Below are 19681 nucleotides of genomic sequence, written 5' to 3'. Positions count from 1 at the left end.
CTCCTCAAGGTGGCTATTAGTTTAAAGTGCTGTGGATGGGCATATTAATCTAAAGTGTGTGGAGGAGAGGAAGGAAGACCTTACAGTGAACAAAAGGGAGGCTAAAAACCTTTTACAGCAAATATCTGGGAAAAGAGTCAGTAGATCAGAATGACATGGGCCCAGTCCCAATGCTTACAATTAATTTTTTCAAAATGGGAAGTTTTCTCTCTGCATTTTGAACAACCCCAGTGCTCCATTTTTGAAACGTTGATGCCTCTGAGACAGAGGGAAGCAGAGAAAGCCCCAGGGACCATGATGATGCTGCAAAGCCTTTCATGCTACTCACATAATGCCATTGCGGAAATAGCTTTGGAAGGTCTCAGACTCATGTCCCTGCACCTCCCGGTGCTGCACGGGGTTTCCCCTGAGCGCAGTGTCCAGCTGGGTGACGTACATGGCCGCGGCACCTTGCTCATCCTGAGATGAATCCTTGCCAATCCAATAATGCAAATCCACAGCCGTGCCACGAGATGTTCTTTTGCTCTGGAAGAGGCGAGAAAGATGAGGGCAAAGTCCAGATATCTGGAGCAAATAATGTTGCTGGGCAAGGGGAGATGGGATGGAGCCCTACGATGTTCCACAGGAGCTTGGCCTGGAGCCAGGGACTTAATTCAGGAGAATGGGGCTTATGTATATATTTTACTGAAGCAGGATGCTGTCATATATATTTTTATGACTCTTGCTATCAAAGAAAACTGAGCACCTGTGAAAGTCCAAAACTGTGTGTGTTTGACCTGTCCTACTTTTGTAGAGTTTGATATTAAAACTTAAAGGACATTTTTCTCATAAATCATTAAAAAAAAAAAAAAAAGAGTAATATGCACTGCTATTTATTTGCCTGGAGATACTATCCTTTCTCCCCTTTTCTCTTTCTCATATTGCACTATATAGTAGCACCAACTGCCTGTGAATTCCTGCTGACTTGCAAAAGAGACATAACTCCAAAGGAAGCTGAGCCTGTGTGTGCATGCTGTGATTCATCTTATTACAGAAAAACCCAATAGCCTAGAAAGAAAAGACAAGCGATCTGAGAACAGGTGTGCTTACTGTTATGTGACTTGCGCCAGTTATTTTTCAGCACCTACTGTGTTAAATCCTATCATCCATGCCTGGGAAAGATAATAAAAGCTCATTTTATAAACTCGATTTGACACTAAGTTCTGTTTATTTGCTTTGTGCAGTGATACCGCGGTGTAAAACACTAGAAGAACTTGAATAAAATACAATTCAGTTCCTCTAGGCACAGCTGATTAATTTGTGGCAAAATCACTCAGTTTAATACACTGCTATTGAAGATGATCAAAGTCCCATTGTCCTGAAGACAATTTTTGTTTGGAGAGCATCCAGTCAAGATGCAGAACGCAAAGATGAATAGTTTTACCCTCTTATCTGCAGGTGGGAAGGGGAGTTGTGGATTGATTAAGGGCTTTTCTACCTGGGGAAGCTATTGCAACAAAAGCTGAGACTGTGAGCATCAAAATCTATAGTGATTATAGTCAGCCCCTTGCAAGGATGGTCTAAGCATGTCTTTGGGTGGCTGCTACCAAATCCATTCCCCAAAGCACTCAAAAGGTACCATAAAAGCATGTGCATGGTGAATTAGTGCAGGTGACTCATTGTGGATTGTTATCACAGCCTGCTTTCCCAGCCAGAAGTATAGTGAGTATACATTTGGTTAACGTGGAATAGTGGAGGCTTTTCTGTCTCTCGACTGATGAAGGCACACTCAGGCCCAGGAAGTGGAAAATTCGAGTTTCCACCATGTGGATGTTGTTTGATGCAATGGGGCCTGGATTGCTCTTCACAGTTGAAGAGATTTAGAAGTAAGTCTGGGAGCACAGTGCAGCACATTGTCCTCCTGCAGAGCTCCAGGCACCTTGCACAACCCAACAGTAGGGTTAATTCTCAGAAGTTCCTTGTGCTTCTGGCTAGCTTGGGTACAACTGGTTGAAAGCAGGTCTGGATCTAATCTGGGAGGTCTCTTAAGGGGGAGAGGGAGAAGGGCTGCAGAGCCTCTCTACTGTCCAGCATCAGCTGGAACCAAAGAAACAACGTTGAACCTGTTGCTTACCAAAGAGATTAATCTCTGCCTTACTTACGTGCAGAATTATGTAACAGTCCCCTTCAAAAAAAGTCCCATAAGCTTTTTCAGGTACAGGAACCATCTTCATATTCTGTAAGATAATGAGCATGTGGGTCATTGATCATGAAACACCAAGGTGACAATGAGGGTTTGGAAAAGGAAGAATCAGAGCTGTGCCTGTGGGCTGGGAAAAGCCAATTCTGGGGGAAATTCCAAACATACTAAGGGGTAAGAAGGAGTAAATGAAAATGCTGCTTGCCTAGATTGACAAGTATATATATTTTTACCTCTCCTTTCCCCTTTGCAATCCTGTAGGCCCAAGGCAAGAAGGCCTAGAGGTCATGCTGAAGTGCTTCAGGGCTTGCATTTGTGGGGAACTTCCCAGGTGATTGCACACACCTCATCCTACATTTAGTTCTGGGGCATGGCTTATAATCAGTACCCATAAAACTCAAGGATAATTTTCAGAGCTTTGTTAGGATAACCACTTTGTTTGGGATTCAGAGCAACTAGAAGTGGTGATAAAAGATGGACACTGATGTGTCTTTCAACCCTCCAGACCCTTAATAGCATGTTGCTTCTGGTACAAGTGCACAATTGACCAGCTATGCCTGCCCAGCGTAGGTGGCTGGGTGTGCCACCCACCAGTACACACCAAGCTCCTGGGCTGGAACTGACTCTGTGGTTCCCTGGAATTAGAGACGTGCATTTTTTTGGTGGCCTGACTTGTTTCCCTGCATACCAACCTGACCCTCGTGAACCGATATGTCTCTAATTACAGATCCTCTAGCAAACAGCTTGGTACAATGCTTTGCAGAGAAATGGAAAGGCAAAGACCCTGTGGCATTGGGACTTTGGCTGGGATTTGCAGAGGACCACCACCTCTTGGAGACCCTTTCCTCTTCTCCCCTAGGCTGTCTATGCACCTCATTTGATGCCCCTTCTTGTTGCAGGGGAACATCCTGCAAGAACAAAGCAAAACTGAGCACAGCCTGGCTCCAAACTACAAGCAAAGACCACCCCAGGCAGAAGGTGACTTTGCAGGCTGTAGTATCCCATCAGTCAGAGTGGGAAAGCTAATAATAAGATGGAAACAGACTCCATGGGATTTTTTCACTGCAAAAATGTGTGCCTTCACCATGGCAGCTGCCACACTGCTGGTATAAACTAAGGCTACTCATGCATAATCCCTCTTCCTGGTGAAACAAGTAATTCATTTCTAGCATGCTAAAACAGCCTTGCATTTGTTCCCCAAAAGGACTAAGAAAGACTCCAGTGCTGGAGGAACACCGTCAGTCCCACCAAATTCATGTTTCCCTAGTCAATACTACCCTTGTTTTACAGAGGAGGAACAGCAAAGCACCAAGCAACAACATGCTGAAAGTGGCATAGGGAGAAGCTGGGTTTCCTGTTTCCCACTGCTGTATCTTATCTGTAAGACCCTCTTTTCCTACCCAGATTACTTCAAGAATATTTTCCTTGAAACACACACAAGATATATGACATCATTGTTGTGTTGTCGTACCTCTATGCCCCATATCTGCAGTCCCAGCCTTCTCTCAATAGGTGGAAGATTTGTGTCACCGTCTGCCATCCTGCGCTCTGAGCTAAAAGGGAAAAGAAGAAGAAAAACCAAAATAATTACAGTATTGGATACGACAGTAAGTGCGTTAGTCAGATGGCTTTCTCTTACAGTCAGTGGAAGTTTAGTAGAGATAATCCTAGCTTGAAATGTCTCTGTCCCTCACCCTCTGCTGACTATGAAGAGAGTACAGCCCAACACAGATATAATTATCAACAATTAGGTGGGATGAAGTCCCATTCCCAGTGTGTACATGCTCATAGGGCTCCAATAAAGCATGGGAACACTGCCCATAAAAGCCTGCGTAGGATACCATAGATTGGTATGGGATTGCTTTTCCCCTGTTCGCATAGGTGGAAAGGATTCAGCAAGGTGTTGAACCTGACATCAGTACTGCTCTGCTCACACTGTGGCGCAAGGGGTAGCAGTTACCCTGTGTCACTGGTGGCCTAAGGAATTAAGTCCTTCCACTTCAGGAGGAGATGCAGGTCTAAATTAAGCTACCTGCAAGGTATCTCAAGGTAGGGCACCAGGCTTTCATCTCCATTAGGGCCCAAGTGAGCCAGTGCAGTCAGCAGAGCACAGGGAGTGAGTCAGCTGATGACCCAAACATCTACATTATGCATAGCCAAGCGGCTCCCTAGGCTCTGATACCTGCAGGGCAAAGTTGTGGGGTTCAGCTACCCACACAAAGGTATCTGGGGACATTTGAGATGGTTTGAGTATCTCTGAATGCCATTCTGATGGGTGAAGGTCCATCCGTCCTCTATCCTATCTGTCCACTGTGAAAAGAAAGAAGGATACCCCTTAGCTATGTTCCCTGCTCCCTGTGCCTGGATGGCCGACGTTTTTGTTCAAGAAGGAACTTCTGAACCCAAGCATTTACAGGGCAGCCTCCTGAAGCAGATCGCAAGCAGTGTACATGAAAGCACTGGGTTATGTCCTAGCAGTGCTGGCTAGCCTGTGGGGCACAGCAGGTGCCTCCATATCCATTTATCTCAGCTGCAGTGACCACAGGACAGGCTGTGATTGTGGCGGGGCAGCACCCACATCAGCCCATCCCGTTTGAGTCAGTCCTGCTCACAAACCCAGCTTCGAGAGAAAGCACGGCTCACTGATTTCTGCGTTTTGCATTCATTTGCTTTACAAGTGCCCTCCCCTGATTTGCATTTGCTCATGACAGACTGAACTATTGTACTGTGTTAAAAAAAAAAACACCAACAACAACTTGATTGACTGCATTTTCTTTTCCGCCTCTGGGTGACATGGCAGCGCTGGCCGTAGGCCGCGGCATCCCCTGTGCTCCTCTGTTCCTTCACAGGAAAGTGCCTACAAGAAGGAACGGTGACATTTCTGCGTGAACCTGGCACAATACCTGAGCCACAATAAGGTGAAAAACAAAAGAAGCCACCACACAAAGCCACAGAAGAAGCTTCTTCCGAGGAACAAAAGAACAAAGATGGGTGAGCTCATGCCAGAAGGTGTGTTTATTGCCTGCGTTACAAAAGCACGGGGAGATACCCTGCACTTGTCACCAGTAAGTCATCAGAAGCCATGATCCTCCTCCTGAAGAGTTTTCGCTTAATTAAGAGGACAAAAATTGCTGTTTTAAGGTTGGTCCCTCCATATTTACCACAGCCCAGAGCCTGACTTCATGCCCAGTCAGTGGAGGGAAGCAGCTACCTTGCAGAGAGGTGTGAACATAGCCCCAGCACCTCTCTGCTAACCGAGCAGGAGTCAGCAACACTCACTCCTTGGACATGGACGTATCTGAAGGACTGTAGAAGGTTTAGTCCCCGTGGCCTCATACATCTATCAGGAGCGCATTCAGCAACCTTCAGCTCCCTTTCAGCTCCCTCCAAATAGCTTCCAGGCAAGAGCACAAACAGCAAGAAGAATAAAGATATTTTTCATCTGGATTCCCAGAAAGGTAATTGAGACCCACATATATTGAAAGCCAGATCCGGGAAGATATTTCACTGTCTAAGTTGGAGCTAGACACTTTTGGGAATGCAGTCCTGACTCACCTACTGTGGAGTCTGTGGCTGCCAGGAGCTAAGGCCAGAAGCAAGGTCCCAGATCAGCTCTTTAACCAAAAGACCATCCTTTCATTTCAGAATAGCATTCAAAAAGCTCCTATCAAAGAAAAAAACAAGTGAAGAAGAAAAAACAAGCCGCCTTCCTTTAGCTATCTTTTCCATTTGTTTATGTTTTTTCCGTCCAGTCTAGCACCAAAACAATTGGAAGCAAAGCCAGTGCAGAGGTTTGTATGTCAGGGAGCATTCAGGGGCTGAAATCTTTTAGTAAATCTGATGCTGCTCCCTGTGGAAGGCAGCAGGCGTCCTGCTCGCCTCCTAACAACAGGAAAACAGCAGCTGGCCGGCTGTGGAACACAGCTGGCGCCCCGCTTCTCCCAGCATCCCATCCTCTCCCATCAGAAAAGTTAACCCAAAGGATCCTGAGCTCAGAAAACCACTCTGGACAAAACCCTCCTAAAGCCAGAAATGCCTTATTGATGCCCATCAGAACATCTTTGACTCAAAATGGGGTTCTTCAATCTCCTCCGCTCCTGGGGCTCCTTTTTCAGGCACCTGCATGTTAACTTTGGTCCCGTTTTTCTGGGAAATGCTGTCCCTCCCCTCCTCCTGAGTCATTTAATGGTTGAAGTGTGAAGCAGACAAGGTCAGCTGTGTCTTTGGACTTTCCAGCTTCTTCCGGCTGGTGGCCAAGTTAGAAATAATAGGAATATGACTTCTATAATCAGACAGCTCATCTCAATAAAGATTTAATGCGGGTTTTTAATCAGATGGTCCCATAATTCAACTCCTGCCCAGACATAAGATCCAGTATTAATGGAGTAAAGACTTCTCATCTGCGCTGAAAGCAGGAAGGACAGAAACTTTTCTAATTTAAAAAGAAACTTTACAAGGCTTGGGCTCACCATGGGGTTTGAACAGTGATGTCCAGGTCAGTTCCTCTCTCAGCCAAAATGGTTCTGCCCAGCACTAGGTGAAGTGTGGAGTGAACTGCCTCTGGGGCAGGAATTCACTGAAAAAATCTGGTTATGGAAGCTATTTGCTTCTTCCTGCACAGACACAGATTTACCTGTTAAGGGGGAAGAGAGGCACTAAAGCAGCTGTAGCTCTGTGATGTGGATGTGACGTGGATTAGTAGCATGCAGCTATCCAATTTCCAACTCCAGGGCCAGCTACCCTATTTTCACCATTTCCAGAGATTCTTGCAGCCTCAGAAAATGGAGACAAGCTCACACCTTCAGTGCAGGCTGAGAGGAAAGAGCAGAGATCACTGCATGGCAAAGACAAATGCTGGCTCAGAGCTGCTTTGCTGGGTCATTGCTGCTTGGTTAAGACATTATAAATGAAACTGGAAAGAGCAAATGCTTCTGCTTGGTGAGGGCAGGGGACGCGGAGACCAAACGGAGCTGGCATGCTAAGTTACAAAGCTGGTGGGTGAGGGTAGATGGGTCTCCTTCATACGTGCTCTTCTTCACATCCTGCCAAGATCAGAGCAATGCTTCTGCTTGGTAACTGATCCCCATCCCCTCTATAACCAGGGGGAAGAGCTTTGCCTTCAAGAAGGACTAGATGACTAATTAAGAGTCAAGGTCATTCCCAAGATTGGTTAATAAATAACAATTGGGGTAGAAGTGCCAGCAATCACTGCTTCATTTGGACAGCCTGGTACGTATGGAGAAAACAGACTTGGAGGAGGACATTTCTTCAGGCAGACTGGAGCTGTTTGGGTGGGGAGGGAGAACAGGGGCTCAGAAGGGGGATAGGAGATGATTTCAAGCTCCCGGAGTACGTTCCGAATTAATCCTGATTTGGCTTGTCTGGATTTTGGCGGTGCGCTTACTCGTCTGCAGTCACGGCAATAAAAAAACCCCAGTGAGATGACTAATGCTCTGTACAGCTTCGGGAAAATAGGAAGCAGCTGTGGCTCCAGCCCTTCCAGGCTGAAAGGCCTAATTATTGGGAATACTTGGGCTGGCATTAGACGAGGTAAAGCAGGGCTGTCCAATTGCTTATGTCGTCTGCACTATAGCTGGGTGTCTGGGCCGAAGGAGGTGCCAATTTTTGTTTGCACAGAGGGCAGGAGTTTGGTCTTGTTTTGCCCCAAGGAATGAAATTCGTTGTTGAACTACCTATTTTCCTGTTGCAGGAGGAGAAAAAGTGGCTTTCCATCTCACATGGAAATGACTGGTGGGAGGCTCGGCCATGGGGCTTGTCTTCTCTTTGATGCCATCAGATAGGCACTCGTGTAATATCCTCCTCCAATTTTTCAGCAGGAAGGCAAAATTCATGTAAGTGGGAGCGCCCACAAGGTATAATACCCACAGGTACATGGGTGTGCTGGTGACAGCTCCGATCCTCTCACATAAACACAGGAGGGCTGCAGTCAGAGGGGCTGAATCTCATCACCCATGCTGGACGTGGTGATGAGGCAGAGGATGGGATACGTGCTTTAGGGGGTGGCAAAAGAAGAAAAAAAAAACACATCTCAGAGCACCCTCCTCCTCTAGACCCCTCGAGGTCCAGGTTCAGGAGCTCGGTGTGGCCAGCATGCCAAGGAGAGGGCTCTGCACAGACGCTGACCACAGAGAGCACTTCAGCCCTCTTGGAAAGAGCTGTTGCCTGGCAGCTAAAATTACGTAAAAGAAGCCTTGAAATAAGATGCTATTTCTGATCACGGTGGGCAATTAAACATTGGAACAGCTTATTAGGGAAGCTGGCAGGCTCGGCTTTACTTAATGTCTTTGAAATGAGATGGCTAAATGGCCAGGGTGTGCTCTCTGGGCTCTGATCCTCACAGCCTGAGAGCAGGAGGCCCCCGCAGGTTCTGCCCCTCCTTCATGCATGAGCCTCATGCTTCAGGGCTTCACCCAACCACCTCCATGGATCCCAAAAGATCCCCTAACCTTGCTAGGGAAACATCCAGGTAGATTACAAAAGGGGTTGGAGGGCTTTTTCAGTCTGAAGTAAGATGGATCCAAACTGGGGCTGGTGTGTTGGGCACGATGAGCTAGGATTAAGAAGAAACCTCCCCAGGGGAGGTTTATATTCCCTTTATATTCTCTGTAAAGGATGCACAAACCTGGATCCACCTAACCAAGTCACTTCTCAGGTTCTGAACGAGCAATAAGCAGTTTTCTCTGGCTGACAGAAGATGACCAGTCTCCCCAGGACACAGCCACAGTGTAAATTTCCAGGGTTCAAGAGACACAATCTCCAACCACTGTCCCAGGGCACTACCAAGATGCAGACCTTTGGCTCAGCATCTCTCTCTGTAACCTGTGCTTTCACCTCCTGTCCATTTCTGATGTTTCTGCCTTACTTTGTAGCTTGCACAATCTTTCCCAGAAACTCACTGGTCCTGTGAGCCTTCACCTTTCAGCCCCTCATAAGCCACAGGCAGATGGGCTTTGCACCAATTCTCCAAACTTATGATTACTTAAAAGGAAGGAGAAGTAGTCATGTTTTACTGGGCAATAACCACCTTCCCAGCTGCAGCAGCCCTCAATCTGTACCTCATCTGCCTCTTCAGATTCCTTGGAGGACATCTGACTTAGGAGAGCCAGCAAACCACGGTTTATCTGCTCTGACTTTGACTAGTCTCTGCAGCTGCCTCATTTCCACCTGCCATAAATTCTAGCTCAACACATTGCTCCATCCAGAAAGCCTTGCTCATCTCTCCACACCTCCCTTTATGACCTCCTTTGTTCTCTCTATTCATCTGACTGCTGGTAGCTTTCCAGCAGCCTGATCTTCAAGCAGATGGTCTTAGGAAACTGATTCGTGGGAGCAGATTTTCCCAAACTGCTGCTATTTCAGAATCCTCCTGCTAAAACGTTAACGTCTATTTTCCCTGGGAAGGGTAGAAGATGCACTGTCTCTGCAAACTTCTCTACAACATAACAGCAATGTAGTGATAAGTCAATAGAAATCCGTACATCAGCCACAGCCCCCGGGTCACACAGATGGAGTTTCCACGCTCATCATACTGAGCAGAGAGACAGATGCTCAGCAGAGGCTGACATGAAAAAGGAGAGCAAACTGGCTAAACACAGAGGCTGGCGGTGCTTGCCTTGGTGTCCTACCCCTGCTGCTCTTGACCGAGTGCTGTCCCATCAAGTCCTTCTTCTCCAGGCTGTCTGTGGAAGCGGCAGGCTCACCAGCAGCTCTCCGGGGAGAGGGCGGCTCTGTTACACCCAACGCTTTCTGAAGCGGCAGCAGAGCCTGTGCTCTACTCACAGATCAGTCCCAGCGACCTGCACCGAAGTCGTTCAGCGCAAACCCACCTCTCCCCAAGGATCTGGCTGTGAGCAAGAGCAGTGGCACAAGCACAAGCAGCTTCTGGAAGCTGCACGCAAGTGCCTTGCAGCAGCGCTGCCCCTGGTGCGGTGCCAGCTGCATTATTTTCAAATAATAAAATGCAGCTGGACCCACGCCTGCTCCAGAGGTATCCGTTCCACCCCTGGCTCCTTGTCGTGAGGTTATTGAGTCGGTAACGGTACAGAGCCATCCCCAGGGAAAGGCCGGCAAGAAGCCTGCCAATTCATGACGAACAAATCTCTCCTTTCTTTCAGCTCTTCCTGCCCTGGTGAAAGGGAGCGATCGCTGGCTCGGGACCAGCCCTGCGTCCAAAGGCAGGGCTCCATGCCACAGCGAGGGCAAAGAGATGCACGCAGAAGGAAAACAAAGCTGAGGCCATTTTAATTCCTCTTCCTGGTTCCCAGAGAAGCGGCTCGGTTAGCAGCATTGTCAGAAACTTCTTGTTCCTCACCGCCTCCAGGAAAAAAAAGGTATGATCCTCTCCCACACCAGCGTTTTAACAGACCATTGTTAAACCTAATGACCGCAGGTAAGTAAAACAAGAGCTGAGACATCAGGGAGGAGGCCATGTGTTTGGTTATGTCTACGAGAGCTTTTTGATCCCCAGGGAGCACCGGAGCTCAGATGCATGCAGAAAATTTAAGGTAGAGGCAAGGCACACAGCTAGCTGTAAGGACAGCTGGGAAGAGACCCCCAAAAGAAGGCATTTTCCCAGCTGATACCAAAGAAAGGCCACTGTGTGGGGTTAAAAGAGCCTGGGAAAAGGCCAGGAAAGGATGGGATTCATCCGTACCCACTTGGATATCTCAGTTTTAGGTGCTCAAGTCTGAGGACTCTCCTTGTGTGGTTTCCTGACACTGGGTTTAGGGGCAGATCTGGTGAACCTTGGTTCAGGAGGGACTCAGCCTACGAGAGAAGCCCCCGTGTGGAGATCCCAGTGTCCCACACCGTCCCTCACCTCTCGCAGATCGTGGCAGCTCAGCCCCATCCTCTGTGCCCAAAACCCTGCCTCATTTCCCAGGTCTGAAGGCCCTGACCCAGGTACGTCAGCGAGAACTGAGCCAACCACCACAAACAAACCCCAGTGAAACCCAACCAAGCCCACCTACACCATCCTTTTCACAAACCAAGTCGAAAAGTTAACGTTTTTGCCTACTGCATGCAACAATTTTTTACCTATTGCAAGAATGCACACACACATGTGCACACGCATATGCATACAAGATAAGAGTGAGTTTCTTCTCTTCTCTCAAGGGAACCCCAGCAGCACCCACACTGGCATTATCCTGTAAGCTTCTCTGAAACCAGAGGGGAGTTCAGAGTGTGTCTGGCATTCATCTGGCGTGAGAAGGGAAATCCAGCCCACACAGGTCCTCAGCACGCAAGCGCGAGGAGGTTGTGCAGCCCCATCTTGCTGGAAATGAAGGCCAGCTTTGAGAGAGCAACACAGACACTGCATGAAGCCGAATGAATAAAACATCCCTTCAAGCACTGCAAAGAGCTTTAGAAAGAGTCATTCACCCGGGACCTGGTTTTGCAACCAGAGCTGCCAACGGGAGGTCTGTCTGAGTGCTGAGAGGGAAATCAGGCCTCTGAAAGATGGCATGGGTGGGATTTGCTCAGGCCCAGAGAGCTGCTGCCTAGGCTGCAGCAAAGGACAGTAATTCGGGCTCTGGCAGCCTCCCAAAGAGAAGGTGGGTACCTCGACAGCTTCAGTCACCCAAAAGAGAGCACGACGTCTAGTGCCGCCCGTTTCCTATTCTGTTAGCCTGTTTTTGTAAGAGCAGTTTTAAATAAAGGGCTATCCAGAAACCTATTCTTTCATTCCAGGGCATGGCAAAAGGACATTTTTAGGTAGGAGAGGCTGGCTGCTCTGAATAGCCCATTCCACAGGAAATGCCCAGGATGGAGCAAAACCGTGCAATTTTGCATCCCCTGTGCCTCATGCCTTTGATGTGGATGTAAAGTAAGGACAAGTTTTAGTCTGCCCAGCACTGCCTCAGATAAGCACGAGTAGGCTCGGATAAAACACAAATAATGAGTGGTAGGATTTCTTTATCAAGCAAAGGTCCTTGGAAATCAAGGCAACTGGAGCCTGTGCTGAAATTCAACGTTACATATAAGAGGACTCTTCAGACCGAAGGATGCCAAAGACTTGGGGACAACATTCACCCTTTTCTGCATTCCTTTTGCACCCAAAACACTCAATGGAAATGAATAATCATCCAAGAGAGACCATTTCCAGTGTTGTTTTATGTGGAAAGGGAAAGCATAGAGAGGTGTTAACGGGCTTCAGAAGCATGTATCCCCTCGTGACTGTACAAGGTGTGTTTGGCTGAGGGGTCAAGAGAAGCTGAAGAGTATATGGTAATGAAAGAGGGACAGAGCTGAGATATTTTGGGTGTGGGGTGTCCGCATGAAAGCCTTTCCTTGCGCAGGTGGACATGTCACACATAGCAGAGCAGCTTTTAGGGCAGACAGAAAGCCCAACCCGTGGATTTGTGCCGGTCACTGAGCAAGAGTCAGGAGGCTGCAAGGAGCCCATTCCTTGAGAGTAACAAGGGCTCATCAGGGCACGTTCCTTCTCCAGGGGTGGTGCAGGTAGCACAAAGGCTTTCACCGTGCCCTGTGTTCCTCTTTGTCACAAAGGGCATTTCAGAGCTCGGCATCAAAGCAGGCTGTGATATATTTAGCTTTATCAAAACTTTCTGGTCCAACAGGCTGTGCTCAGCACAGACCCAGCCTGAAGTCACAGAGCTCATGGTGCATCTCCTTCACATGCCACACATCCCATACACCTCCCTGGGGGCTCCAGGGCAGAAAAGGTAACAACCACCACACTTCGAGTCCAGAAAAACACGTGCAGGTCAGCCGGAAAGACCAAGAGACACCATGAGCATCTTCAGTATCCTTGGCCAGTGTCGTGGTTTAACCCGACCGGCAGCTAAACACCACGCAGCCGTTCGCTCACCCTCCCCCCTCCCTCTCTGGGACGGGGGAGAGAAATGGAAAGTGAAGCCCGTGAGTTGAGATAAAGACAGTTTAATAAGACAGGAAAAAAAAATAACAAAATAATAATAACAATAATAATAATGATGATACAATGGTGATAATACGAAAGTAATAATAGTATGTACAAACAAGTGATGCACAATGCAATTGCTCACCACCCGCTGACCGATGCCCAGCCTAACCCCGAGCAGTCCGGCCCCCTCCCCCCGGCTAGCCACCCCTATATATTGTTTAGCATGACGTCAGATGGTATGGAATACCCCTTTGGCTAGTTTGGGTCACCTGTCCTGGGTCTGTCCCCTCCCAGCTCTTACTGCACCCCCCAGCCTGCCCGTTGGCAGGACAGAGCAAAGGCTGAGATGTCCTTGGCTTAGTATAAGCACTGCTCTGCAACAATTAAAGCATCGGGGTGTTATCAGCACTCTTCTCATTCTAAGCCAAAACACAGCATTCCACCAGCTACTAGGAAGAAAATTAATTCTGTGCTAACTGAAACCAGGACAGCCAGTCAAGAGCAGAGATTCATTGTCTCAACCTAACCAGGAGCCCCAGGACACAGGGGAAGGAAGGAGACCAGGGTGACACCGCTTGTGGTCACAATAGGAAACCTTTGCTCCCAGCTGGGGGACCTTGACAACTGTTGCCACCAAGTCCTGCCTAGGAAATCATAGCATGAGCCTGGTGGGAAGGGAGTTGGAGGAGGAGAAGGGCAGGCTTACCTGCTAGAGGAACACAAGGAAACAGGCAGGAATGGTAAAACCCCAGCGACACGGAAGCCTGATGCCCTCTGATTGTCTAATCTCCACTTTTCAAGCTTTAATCTACCCATTTAGCCGTGGCGCGTAAAGAGCACCTGGGTGATTCACCAACTAAGTGCTACCCTGGTGGGGCCAGTTTGCCTCAGCTGTTGTAATATTTGTTTACACCTGTGCTGGGGCAGCCTTGAACAAACGCAAACCTCCCACGGATGCTAATTCATATCGGTTCTCCTTTCTGTTAAATATTTATGCTCTTAATAGACACGCCTAAGAAAAATACTGGCAAGTAAGCCTGCAGCTCAACTCCATTACAACTCGGTTTTATCTCAGTGCAATCTGCATCTCAAATGAACAAGGAGAGAAAACAATCTGTACTGGTAGAGCAAACAGCCCGGCGTTCAGCCATTAGCAGATTTATCCATTAGACTACAGCAAGACCCATGGGTCAGGACTTCCAGCAAGTTTTTTTCCCTGCTCGGACCCGTAACCACATCACACGGGCTTTGGGCAAGTCCCCATGGCAGCAAGAAGCGAAACAAACCGGGTTAAAGCCAAATGCCGTTAATTGCTTGTTGGGTGAAATCAAAGCTGTTCTGTGCAGAGAGCTCAACGAGAAGCATGTGTCCTCCAAACCACGGCCGATACTCGGTGCCTACGCGGTCACAGCGGCAGCACCGGGCACGGTGCAAATCTGGGGGGCTCTTTGCCTTTAGTAGAGACACAGACTTCCACCAGGAGAGCTTTTTATGTTATGAAATACTTCATTTTTTTTTTTTTTTTCTGGCTCTCCCACCCAGCAAGAGCAGTCTTGAAACCCTTCTGGCCTTCCCACTACAAGCAGGAGGGGTGCAGAAAAGCCGCTTACCTCTCAGTGGGCCCGGTATCCTCGCAGGTCTCCCTTCTCCGCACGCCCAGCACTTTCTCTCCTCTTTGGTGAGCTAGTTTCAAGGCACTTTTTGTTTGCTGTTCTGCTACCTTGTCAGCTAGGGAACGGCAGTGCTCAGTAATTCAATCCCCTACTTAGCTGCAGACACTCCTACTGGCGGATCACACCCATTCCCCCTGCGCACCGAGGGACAAAGACGGAGCCAGTATGAGAGAGTTTCAACCAACTCACTGTTTGCATCAAACATCCACCAGCGCTGCACTCGCCCAGCACTAATGGTTAAGTGCTGCTTTAATTAGAAACCTGTTTTGTCCAGATTTAAAGGGCAGGAGTTGGTTTTCCTCCCTTTTTCTCTGGCTCAGCTGCGCAGAGCCAGGCTCGGTGCTGCTCCGTGCCACATCAACACTCGGGCCCCAGCGTCCCAGCTCCTGTTCCTGGCTCTGATTGTCCCAAATTTTGGGAGCCAGCTGCCAAAACGGTCTGAGGGAGAGGTGCTGTGGGCAGAAAACCTGCACAATCTCCCGTGGTGTAGCCCTGGGGGTGAGGTTTGCCGTAAGGATTAAAGGCTGAAACGGGCATGTGACAGAGCACCGGAGCATGCAGCCAGGCTGCCCTCCCAGGAGAAAATAATGATAAACCAGAAAATCCCTGCAAAGCTGGCAGTGTTTGCTGCAGAAAGCTTTCCTCTTCGCTGGGGAAGCCTGTAGCTGGTGGTTCAGACGTGGCGTGAGATAACTCAGATAGGTGGGCTGCATGCCCACCTCCCTGACAGAAGGGATATATCAGAAATGGGATGGGTTTCGCCCTTGTGATGCTCTTGGCAACACACATGTGGACACATGTCGTGATGTGGTGGATCACCGTTAAGAAAAAAAGCATCTGCAAGGGCTGTAATATGAAGTTAGCCCCTCTGAAAGGGCCATCTCCTTTCTGTCCCAACCGCTCGTGGCTGGTGGTGGGAACCCTGGAGAGGGGTTGAGGCAACAAGTCTTAGCCTGTTGTCACCAGGTGGCTTTGCCTTTGGGGACCAGGACACCTTGGGTGTCCCTGTAGTTAGGACTACCCAGCACCGAGAGGACTGCATGTAAACCTCTGCTTTTCAACTGTTTTTCTGCACACTGTTGGGCAGGTTTCTCAGACTTAGACTTTCAGAGAAATTCAGAGGCCAGGCTTCCACTGATACCCATAGGAAAGGGGCCATGGGTTCAGAGGCCATGAGCCTCTGAACATCAATCCCATCCATCTCCTGTTCTCCCTATGAAATTAGAATATCAGCCCTGCTCCACCTTTTGCAGCAGAGGGAAAGCGTCACCAGGCACTCAGGAAGAAGAAAGAAGATCATGCGTGTAGCAGAGAGATGCCATAAAGGCCAGGATGGTGTAGAGTTGGGTTTGGAATATCTCCAAGGATGGAGACACCACAGCCTCTCTGGACTAGGAAGTAAATAAGAAGCATCTTTTGCCATTTTCTGAATTTCTTAGAACAACCCACATTAACTTAAAATGGACATGCTGGATTAAACCAACACAGTTTTCACAGATCTCGTCTAAACGACCCACCTCAGAGCTGAGGAACCTCTACTGGGAAGAGTGCCCAAAGTACTCGTGACGTTTGGTACAGACGAGCGGGCCACTAATCACGATGGCTGCAGATCAGGGTGCAGGCTTGAACCTGCTCGTTCACCCTGTGTGTGCCCGAATTTGAGAGGAACCTTTCAGAGAGCTCATGGTTTCACAGCTGAAGATGCCAAAATCTCAGTGAACATTTTGTCCCTTAATATCAGCAGGTTACAGCTCACAAAACCCGTAACAGCCTTCACCTTGCGTTTTTGATTCTTTTCATTTTTGAAAAGTTCATGCGGAGTAATTCATGTTACAGGGAGCAGAGGGATGATGTTTTGGGTCTCCCTCCAGCCCACAGGAGATGGGGACCTCCAGCAGGGCCTGCCTTTACCTTAGGAGTCAGCCCCAAGCCCTCACCAGCTTTGAGGGTCATACGCCTGGCTGTGGTGGGAGATAATAATAATAATAAATAATAATAAATAATAATAAATAATGGTGAGCTGCTAAGGAGCCCAAATCTGTAGAAATATATGTACAGCAGTTTAGAACAGTCGGTGCTGAGGGAAAAGGAAATGTTTGTCGTAAAATATGGGCTCATTCAGTGCTGAGCTGTAGGCACTTTTGCTTCCTGCTGATTTTGGTCATGCCATGGGGTTACGGAGCAGAAAACATTATTTCCAAGCAGTTTAGCTTGGTACTGGTGGAAAACAGAACGGCCTGAGTTTTGTAACCGTACATAATCCGAGCTGTTCCCGTCCCAGCTACGTTTCACACATGCGTGACCTGATGCAATCCTCTTCTCATCCTGAGCCTTGACCTGGTATTCCCAGAGCTCAAAGACCTTGTGGTTAAAGGATATTTTCCATATGTACAACTGGCAGATGAGGCTGATTTCGGTGTCCCAGTGCAAGCTTAAGACACTGAAGACATTGTCAAAGGGACATGCTTGGGGAAATCAGAGAGTACTGGGAGGAAGACTCTGCTGAAGCACACGATCAAGGTTTGGCAACGTAGTGGCCCCCATCTGCCTCACCCTTGGCCACCCCAAGTGCCTGTGGACAAGGTTAACATTGTGCACGGGGAAACAAGCTCTGCCAAGGATGTATTTGTCAAATGACACGTTGCAAAGGTATTTCCACCCCGCTTTCGGGTACAGAGCTCCGGGAGGAAGAGGGAAAGGCCAAACCCTGTGGGTGAGATAACACGGCAGGGGCCTCATGCTTTGGAGAAGTGAGGGAAGGAGACAAAAAAAAAACAACACATAAAAGAGAGCAGTGCAGGGACCCGTTGCTACCTATACAGGGTTAAATGACTGGTAGTAGCCAGACACTGCATGGATTTCTGAGAATGCTGCAGGAGAGCTTTCCTTGACCCAAAATGTGATATTTTACTACAGGTTCCTCACTCAGCATCCAGCCCATGAGCAAGGCAGGGCTGGAGGACAGCTAGGAGGGATTGAGAACCAGCCTCTGGACTTGGCCCTGCTGCCTACAAGGGGAGGCACTTGGCTGTGGGGGAAGGTGAATGCAGCTTTGCTCTTTGGCCTGGCGGGTTTGGACCGGTGGAGGTCAGGGCTCGGAATGGAAAGTATTTCTCAGGGTAAATCTCTGCCAGATCCAGCTGACACGGCAGCACGGAGCTGTCTGTGCTGGGCAGCGGTGTGCTGGTTAATGGTTAACTGCAGCGAATGGAAACATCTCAGGACCAGGGAAGGTGCCTGGGCACTGGGTGAGGAGCATTCCCATGCAGGGCTGTCTTGCACTGGCCAGAACGAAGTGGTCTTTGGTGGCAGTGAGTCCTCCTCGCCTCAGCAGGCAGCTCTGGGCACATGGAGATGCCTCCATCCCTCGGACGAGCCCTTCCATCCTGGCTCTCAGGCAATGGAGCCCTGCACACATCGGTTCCCATAGGGGCAGGATGGGCCAAACCCTCTCCTCCCAACATGGAAGAAAGGAGTGGCTGTGGCAAGCCAAGACTCAAGGGTAAACGCTGAATTCAGGCAGGAATAGCTTGGTGGGAGCTCTGGGAGCTGGTTTGTCTTCCTAGAGCCCACAGCTCGCAGCAGGCTGAGACAGGAGCAGTACCTCTGGCACAGCCAAACCTGTACTGGTTGCTCCAATTTATTGTTTGGTAACCTTGGTGCAAACCCCATTTTAAGCCAGCTATGATAGGGTGAGAACTGCGGATATGAGGCTCATATTTCCTTAGGCTCATGAGGGAAAGTCCCACTTGCAAAAGAAAAGGAGAGAGGGCCAGAGATGGTGTCACCTTCTAGCACCACAGTAAGGTCTGCCAGGGCTTCTGCTCAGCCTCGATGCCCAATTCTACACCTTAAAATATCTACAGCTGATCCTTGGAGATGACAGGCACAACTCTAAGTCTCTGCTAATAAGGAGAAACACCTCAGCAATGATCCCTGCCTTCACTGCAGCGACATTGAAGGACGTGGCCATACCACGCCAGCCCTCCCCTGGCCTCGTTGTGTGAGCACTGACCACTACCGAAGGCTTTGCAGGGTGCTGTGCTGCACCAAATTTTGTTTTCCAAAATTATTTTTGGGAAGACATGGAGGAAAAAACTCAGGGAGCTGCTCCTCACCTTTGGGAGGTCAATCAGTTTTGCTGGCCCTGCCTGGGGGCACGGGGGGCGTGGGTTCCTCTGCTCCCTTCTCCATTTGCTCGCTCGTGCCAAGAATTAACAGGTGTGCTGAGCAAACAGGATGGCCCAGGTGGGGCCGTGCGGTGTGGCACGGGCAAACAGAGGCCCTGGCAGCTTTCCAGAGGGAACGGAGAGGAGGAATGCGGCAGTGGGGCCCCAGCACAGATCCGGCCATTTTCAGGGCATTGCTTCATCTGGGGAAGCTTCCAGAAGAGCACGAGGCCCCCCCAGACCCCTCACCCTATGTCACCGTCAGCCCCTACCCCTAATGCAGGTGCGGAGTTTGGGCATCTGATGTCCTTCAGGTTATTGGCTGGATGCCTGCCAGGATGGATGAGGTTTGTGCTTCCATTTTCTACTGCTTCAGAAAACAGCTCTTTTTCTCCAGAAAGCCAAAAAGCTTTGGGGAAGCACTCGGTGTCAACACAGGCTCAGCAGGACTTGGTCCTTTAAGGAAAGAGATGGAGAACATAAAGAGGTGAGCTTCAAGGCAATGCGGTGATCTACACAGAGCCTAACCCCATGGGAACGATGTGCAGGAGAACCGAGCTATTGCATTCCTTTCCCTGAGTGTTTTCCTTGGTTTTACATAAACTGCAACCAGCTGAGCTGAGGTTCAGGGCTGTCAGCTGTTAATAACCCTTACTAAATTACCAACTTCCTTTAGAGATCTCAAATCCTGATTCAGCCCTTCACAAAGCAAGCGCAGACACCTAAACTGATCCTCCCAGGGTGAGTGATTGTG

The 19681-nt window shown here is 48.9% G+C and overlaps 1 protein-coding gene across 1 annotated transcript in view; it reads right to left on the bottom strand.

Annotated features, from left to right (window-relative positions):
• VILL (villin like) overlaps window positions 1–14967 on the bottom strand; it is a 33738-nt gene extending 18771 nt beyond the window's left edge. The window contains exons 1-4 of the mRNA XM_032180913.1: window positions 14696–14967; window positions 3651–3732; window positions 2142–2216; window positions 329–525 (exon numbers count right to left, since the gene is read on the bottom strand). Of these exons, the coding sequence (XP_032036804.1) occupies window positions 329–525; window positions 2142–2216; window positions 3651–3719 (341 nt within the window). The 5' untranslated portion in view covers window positions 3720–3732; window positions 14696–14967. The remainder of the gene's footprint in view (window positions 1–328; window positions 526–2141; window positions 2217–3650; window positions 3733–14695) is intronic.
• Window positions 14968–19681: the final 4714 nt, after the last annotated feature.

This window comes from Aythya fuligula, chromosome 2, assembly GCF_009819795.1.
Source record: "Aythya fuligula isolate bAytFul2 chromosome 2, bAytFul2.pri, whole genome shotgun sequence".
Taxonomy (NCBI): Eukaryota; Metazoa; Chordata; class Aves; order Anseriformes; family Anatidae; genus Aythya; species Aythya fuligula.
This window is presented reverse-complemented; position numbering and strand designations above follow the sequence as displayed.